General features: G+C 48.4%; 1 protein-coding gene across 1 annotated transcript; it reads right to left on the minus strand.

The window, feature by feature from the left end:
• Nucleotides 1-924: 924 nt before the first annotated feature.
• On the minus strand, nt 925-4,531 carry Rpl11 (ribosomal protein L11). Its single transcript, XM_052177767.1, has 6 exons — nt 4,455-4,531; nt 3,742-3,892; nt 2,608-2,714; nt 2,176-2,307; nt 1,232-1,342; nt 925-994 (listed from the first exon to the last, which is right to left on the minus strand). Exons 1-6 carry the CDS (start codon nt 4,458-4,460, stop codon nt 965-967), a joined length of 537 nt encoding a protein of 178 aa, XP_052033727.1. The 5' UTR covers nt 4,461-4,531; the 3' UTR covers nt 925-964.
• Nucleotides 4,532-7,895: the final 3,364 nt, after the last annotated feature.

Raw genomic sequence — 7,895 nt, forward strand, 5'->3', positions numbered from 1 at the left:
GCCCCGTGTGCCTTTAACCCGCAAGCACAGAGGGCTCAGGAGGTAGAGGGTTAGTTAGGATTCTGTGTCCTGGTGTAACCAAGGAGTTCTAAGACAGCTAGAGATAGAGAGACCATAGGTGATCATAGGTGACACAAATGGGACGGGCTAATAAGTGGTAGTTTGTGTTTGTGCTGGCTCCTGGTCCCTTACCCCAGGGCCTGGTGCTCCCTGCTAGCTTGGCTAGCAAGAGCCCTTTATGAGTAACAGCTCACACAGCAAGCACGTCACCTACTGTGCCTCCTACAGGGTCCCCAAAATAATGGCTTTTTCACTAGTTACAGGTATCTTCACACCAAAACAAGCCAAATTTTACTGTGTTAACATTCCATGTGCAAATCACACAAAAAAATTGAGCACTTACAATCCTAGTAGTTGCCTAATGGTTGTTTCCATGAAAGAGGAGACAGATTTGCTCCAGGTTACCACAGCTAAGCAAGGGAAGACTAATTTGCCCAAGGAGACTTCCTTCCTAACAAGGCCTCCCAACAATACCATTTTAAATGCAACTCAACTATGAACCAAGTCAAAATATACTCTAACACCACACCAGAAGCTGTGGCCCTTCACCACACACCAAGTCACAAACAAACAAGGGACACCTGTTGGGACTGGGACACGGGGCACTGTCTCAGCCTTTAATTTCAACCAAATCCAAACCCTAACCAACCCAATACCTCCAAAAACCCACATAAACTGGACCCCTACAGCACAGGCCATCCACAGGGCACTCAGACACAGTGCTCAGTCCCAGCTGTGGGGAAACACTGGAGTCCAGGACGTGGGCTGCTCTGCTGCTACCAGTTCTCATCGACGCTTTATAGTGCTCGAGGTCCCAGGGTTTGAATGTGGCCAGACTCCTTTCACAAACACACAACTGTAACATGCATTTCTGAGAAAATTTTATTGGCCTTTTGGATAGAATTTATTTTCCAGGAAGGATGATCCCATCATACTGAAAGAGAAGAAATTGCATGTTTTCAGAACAAGTGTCAAAAGCAAGAACCGCAGCAAACACTGATGTCTGACAAGTCTGACTCCAGACACCTACACTCAAGACCTTCTCAACCACCAACCCTGGGAGCCAATTACCAAAGTGCCCAAACATTCCACCTTTACACTGTACTTCAGCGTTCCCGTCCGACCGTCACCAACACCACAGACCGCCAGTGCACTGGGATCATAGCTTTACCTTCTGCTGGAACCAGCGCATGGCCTCCTCTTTGCTGATTCTGTGTTTGGCCCCAATGCAGCCTGTTCTGCGCTTCTTGTCTGCGATGCTGAAACCTGGCCTACCCAGCACCTGTGCCAGAATAACCAACAGTCACCTGGCCAGCGTAGGGCTGGGTCAGCAGTGGACAGACGGAGACTCACACATCAAGAAACCTAACGGGTTCTGAAGCAGGACTAGTACCTCATTAGCTCCCCAGACAACACACCAAGCACCACACACACACACACACACACACACACGCCCTGCAAGCTCCTTCCCCGACTGGTCTAACCTTGGAACTCCAGGCTCAAGGGGGATCCAATTCCCTTGACCTCCTCTGGCCCCCATAGGCGCCAGGCACACACATAGGGGACATACATGGAGGGAGTTCAAGGCCAGCTTGGCTGTAAACCAGAGACCCTGTCTCAGAACAACCTACAACATGTATGATGTGGAAAAATTGAAGTCACCCAAAGCTCTGCTGCCCTGAGTTCTCCCCCTCACCCCTGTCCAGGACCCTCTAAGGTCTCACTTTTTGTTCTAGTTCCTTACTCTCATAAAAGGAAAGCATTGTGGTAACAATCCCACATGAAAATTCCCATTCGTACAGTCTGCACCCCCATGTTTCCATGTCTCCCTCACAGAACTCAATTGCCCAAGGCTAAGGGGTGAGTGGAGACAGGGTAGCCAATGCTAGGGCACAGGATCGCCCAGAAAGCTTTGTTTGCAACAGCAGGGAACCAACCAACCCTGTGTGGTACTGAACACCCGCTACAAGGCCCTTTCCTAAGGGGGACACACAAGCAGACAAGACACAAGACTTCAACCCAGCACTCCATCCCAATAGTAAGACAGCAGGGGCACTAGGCCTGACAGTCGGATGATGGGGCAGCAGGCCCCTAGTGCTTGAGAAGTCCACATACCACATAGAAGTCCAGGCCGTAGATCCCAATGCTTGGGTCGTATTTGATGCCCAGGTCAATGTGTTCCTGAATTCCAAAACCGAAGTTTCCAGTATCTGAGAAGTTGTTTTTCCGTAATTCATACTCCCGCACCTGAGGAGACACAGCAAGTGACCATGTTATTCATCCGTGGTCAAGTAGTCCACTATGAACTCAACACCCAGTAACCCAGAGCAACCCCAAAACCCTGTACAACCTGGCCAGGAGCTCAGGCTACCTTCCCTAAACCAAGTCATATCCCAGCTACAAACTCCATCAAATGATCCCCACATCCAAGGAGCAGAGAAAATCCCAAGGACAGAAACCCAAGAACAGTTTAAAACACCAAAGCACTGCACATGCACATATAACCCGTCTCTGACACCACAGCTGCCTCCACCGGACCAGCCTCACCTTCAGGCCTTTCTCCAGAATTTCCTCTGCCTTGGCTCCACGGACTGTGCAGTGAACAGCAATCTTCTCATTCCTCCGGATGCCGAAGGACCTGACAGTGTATCTAGCTATGGGTGGGGACACAGGCAGGTAGCATCATACTGAGATTGCACTGCATCTAGCGTGTTAATCAACTTCATCCACGACACAAAAACACCACAACTTTCAATTTCTAATTTCCAGTCCCACTTCAGCAACTAAGAACCTGAACCAGCGTTACAGTCCCCAGAGTTCATGACCAGAGTAAGTCACACACAGGTTAGGAATAGAATTTCAAATGCAGCCCAGGCTGGCCTTGAAATGGCAGCAATTCTCCTGCTTCAGCCTGGGTAACAGGGTTAAGACTTGTGGGCTAACAAGCCCAGCTATTATCAATATCCAGAATGGGGTGTGAAGGGGAGACTAAAACTGACAAAAGCTGGTATTCTCAAAAAGCTGACTGTGGCCAGGCGGTGGTGGCGCACGCCTGTAATCCCAGCACTCTGGGGAGGCAGAGGCAGGCGGATTTCTGAGTTCGAGGCCGGCCCGGTCTACAGAGTGAGTTCCAGGACAGCAAGGGCTATATAGAGAAACCTTGTCTCGAAAAAACCAAATCCCAAAACAAAACAAACAAACAAATAAAAACAAAGCTAGCTGTGGTAGGAAGAAACAGTATACAAACCCAATCGCAGACCACCCACAATTCAAGCACATTAGCATGTACTGAAAGGAGGGAATCACAATTCATCTCAAGGAAGCTGAGGTAGAGTCTAATGTTAAGTAGCACTGAAGGGGCTGGAGAGGTGGCTCAGTGGTTTAAAGAGGTGCCGAGTTCAATTCCCAGCACCCACATGATGGTTCACATCCATCAGTAGTAACAAGATCTGATGACCTCTTCTGTCATGCAGATAGAGTACTCATATACAAACATAAATACATTATTAATGCACGGACAGGACCTTATCCCGACAGTGTAAAGTATTATTATTGGCTATTAACCAGGCCGAATACTGCGTGCCTAGGCTAGCTCAATTTATAGGTCTGCACCCGTGTTCCGGTCAGATGAACTAAGGCTCTCCAAATCCACTCCTCTCTGGCCAGCCCATCCCCGCTCACCTTTGGAAAACACAGGGGTCTGGCCTGTGAGCTGCTCCAACACCTTGGCCGCCCGGGTCAGTCTGTCTCCGCTCTCCCCCACGCAGATATTGAGGCAGAGCTTGCGGATGCGCAGTTCCCGCATGGGGTTCTCCTTTTCGCCTTGATCTTGCTGCGAAGAGTAACACACCTATCAACACCCTCACGGCCCGTCCAAGTCGAGAAGCCAATCATGTCTTCACTCTGATTTCTATCGTCCCGAATCCTGCCTAAGCGCTCACGAGCACTGCGAGTAAGCCACTAAGAGGGTCGATGTGTAGGGTAATAGAGATTACGGGTTACGGAAAGCCGATCGCACAGAGAGAATACAATGTAACCCTAAAAACGACAGGACACGCGGCCTATGCCAAGCGGTCGGCCAGCTAGCACCAGCCCCGAGAGAAGGGTCCCGCAGCAGCTCCCCAGCTTCACGCCTCAAGTCCCCGGGGCTGAAACCCGACATGGAATTCGGCACGTTCCGCTCGCACTCCCGGCAGCCCCCAGACGCGGGCTCGGGGCCGCTGGCCTGAACCCCATTCCTAGGATAAGCGGCGACGTGACGGGCGAGCCCTGCGCCCGCACAGCATCGCGGGCACCGTCCTGCTCCAGCCACCGGCGAAACAGCCCTCGCGGGCTCCGCCAGCCGCGGATGGAGTGGGATGAAAGCGAGGCAAAGCCAACTCTAGACTACTCACCGCCATGGTGGAGAACAGGAAGAGAGAGGGGGACTTCCGGCCCCGTGGCCTTATGGGTCAGGAGGCGGGCTTTTCTTCTAGAGCGACAAACGAGGTGAGAGTGGGATAGAGAGACACGGCTGTGTTGGCGCTGCCTCCTCTAGTGGACAGTCTTCGAAACTGCAGCCATCTCGAGCAAAAGACTAGATATAGTGGGTTGTCAGATGCTTTCAAATACCAGTTCCCCAAGAACAGTCTCAAAACCTGGTGGTTCTTGAGTGATGTCACTGCCCAAAGTTCATTAAATTAGTGGAGCAATGGGCTAGAGAGAAGGCTTCACAGTTAACAAAGTTCCCAGCATGTACACGATATTTCAAAACTCGTTGTGGGCCGGGCAGTGGTGGCGCATGCCTGTAATCCCAGCACTCTGGGAGGCAGAGGCAGGCCGATTTCTGAGTTCGAGGCCAGCCTGGTCTACAGAGTGAGTTCCAGGACAGCCAGGGCTATACAGAGAAACCCTGTCTCGAAAAAACCAAATCCAAAAAACCAAAAAAATAAAAATAAATAGAAAAATAAATTATTTTTAAAGTAGGCTGAGGCTGGAGAGATGGCGCAGCAGTTAAGAGCACTGACAGCTCTTCCAGAGGTCCTGAGTTCAAATCCCAGCAACGACATAGTGGCTCACATTCAACTAAATTGATGCCCTCTTCTAGTATGCAGTTGTACATGCAGATAGAGTACTCATTTACATAAAATAAGTAAAAAGGTAAAAACAAACAGTACAGATTCTAGGCCATTTACTTTGTAACAATGTTAACATAGAAGTTATACAAATCAGAGTAGTGGCTTAACTCAGCTGTTCCAGTCTGATGCCCTTGTCTTCTGAGGACACCAGGCACACACTCACAAGGACATATGTGCAGGAAAAAACGGAAATACAGATAAACTAATAAATAATAAATACAATTTGAAAATAAGAGTCCTGAGCTGTAAATATAGGCAGGTGTGATTTTGGTTCAACTAGCTAGCTACTAATTAAAATTACTTCAGTCTGTTTTCCCCTTGTGTAAAATAGGTACTTCTGTGTTGTGGATTACTGTAACAATTCACTGAAGTATGTAAATTGCTATTTTTATGAATAATTCAATCTTACAACATCCAAGCAACACCAACCTTCCAAAAGAAGCATTAGACATGATAGCTAAAAAGAGAAAGGACATCAGAGGGGTCTGTGTGTGTGTGTGTGGTATGTATGTGTGTGTGTATATGAGAGAGAGAGAGAGAGAGAGAGAGAAAGAGAGAAAGAGAGAGAGAGAGAGAGAAGACATCTTACAATGGCTTACAGATGCATCTGAGACCTGAGCATTAGTTACAGACTATAGGACACGCCCCCTTCCAGGGTTACATTGAATCCTCAGAAGCTGAACTCCAGGATGAGGACCACCATGATCCACATCCCAGGTAGAACCTGGCCTTCCTTGAATCAGTCAGCTGGTCTAACAGGAATGCATAGGCAAAGAACACACATGCCTTTGGAAGCGCCCCAGAGTTTCCAACCTTCACATACCTGCCATGGTACATGAAACCTACACATCCAAGTAACAAGAATTCTGGTTTCTTTATAAATTTTTATTTTTTATTTTTTTCTGATACAGGGTTTCTCTGTGTAGCCCTGGCTATCCTGGAACTCACTCTGTAGACCAGGCTGGCCTTGAACTCAGAAATCCACCTGCCTCTATCTCCCAAGTGCTAGGATTACAGGCATGCACCACCACACCCAGCTTCTGGTTTCTTTAAAAACCCAATTATGAGCTGGGCAGTGGTGGCGCACACCTTTAATCCCAGCACTTGGGAGGCAGAGGAAGATGGATTTCTGAGGCCAGCCTGGTATAGAGAGTGAGTTCCAGGACAGCCAGAGCTACACAGAGAAACCCTGTCTTGAAAAACAAAACAAAACAAACAAACAAACAAACAAAAAGAGTTGCATTGGTTATGGTGTCTGTTCACAGCAGTAACACCCAAACTAAGAAATTTTATAACTGCAGTTTTGCTACTTATTAATAATAATGCAAATAACTGATATATACAGGATATCTGATTTGACCCTCCCCCACCCCCCCTACCCCTTTAAGGGTGGAGACCCATAGGTTGAGAACCATTGCTCTAATCTGTTTTGGAGTTTGCTTACACTCACTCTTCCTCTGTGTCCTCTTTCTCCTTCCCTCCCTTCCTCTATCCCTCCCTCCCTCCTTCCTGATTTCTTCTAAAGCTAGGCAGAGAACAACCCAGATGGCCCCTGTGTTCCCTCTCGTTTCCGCCTCTCTGCGTATTCTACTACAGAGTTCAAAGCGCCGCTCAAAAGAACTCTCGCCCTGATTGACGAGTGAGGCGCTTGCTCCATTCTGACGTCGCCAGTAAGACCTATCTCTGAGCTATGCTTGTGGTTTTGCCTACTGACACTTCTTTGTGATCGGCTTGCCAGTCAGCCCTCTTCTCTCAGTGACACCGTGGGCACCACCTGCACCTCAGCACCAAGGACAGTGCTCAGCACAGCCAGCACAGTCCCACAACTGAACAAAGTTACCATTGGTTGTTATTCTAATCTTCCCAGGGCCAATGCACAGTATGCATCAGAAAACTCAAAAATAATTGTTCCATTAGGAATTGTTTCTAATTAAGTGATCTAGAACACATGTGACAATTCCTCGGCCAAGAATCTTAGAACAGTTTTTAGTAAAATTAAAAATAAGGAGTCAGGGGCTGGAGAGATGGCTCAGTGGTTAAGAGAGAATGGACTGCTCTTTCAGAGATCCTGAGTTCAATTCCCAGCAACCACATGTAATGGGTTCTGATGCCTTCTTCTGGTGGGCCTGAAGACAGCTACAGTGTACCTATATGTATAAAGTAGGTAAATAAATCTTTAGCCGGGCAGTGGTGGTGCCTTTAATCCCAGCACTTGGGAGGCAGAGACAGGCAGATTTCTAAGTTTGAGGCCAGTCTGGTCTACTAAGTGAGTTCTAGGACAGTCAGGTCTACACAGAGAAACCCTGTCTTGAAAAACTAAAAAAAAAAAAAAAAAAAAAAGGACTCAGAGCTGGGCTGGGCACACCTTTAATCCTAGCACGCAGGGGGCAGAGGAGGCAAGTGGATCTCTGAATTCAAGGCCAGTCTGGTTTACAGATTGAGTTTCAGAACAGCTCGGGAATAACAACAACAATGACAACGACACCAGCAGAGCCAGGGTTGGAATCTGTGTCTCCCAATAAAGTCCTAGGTGAAGAAATGAAGAAGGGGTGGAGGCCCAAAGCAAAAACCTGTCATCTCTCGGGTCTCAGCAGCCAGTGCTGGGTTTTAGAAGCAGTAGAACACAGGGGAGGAGAAGGCAGAGGATGAGCTTGCTTTCCAAAGGAAGGCTTGCCACAGGCCTCAGGTCACAGCCCCTGCCTTGAGTCTATGGTTGTG

The sequence above is a fragment of the Apodemus sylvaticus genome, chromosome 3 (genome assembly GCF_947179515.1).
Source record: "Apodemus sylvaticus chromosome 3, mApoSyl1.1, whole genome shotgun sequence".
NCBI classification, from domain to species: Eukaryota; Metazoa; Chordata; class Mammalia; order Rodentia; family Muridae; genus Apodemus; species Apodemus sylvaticus.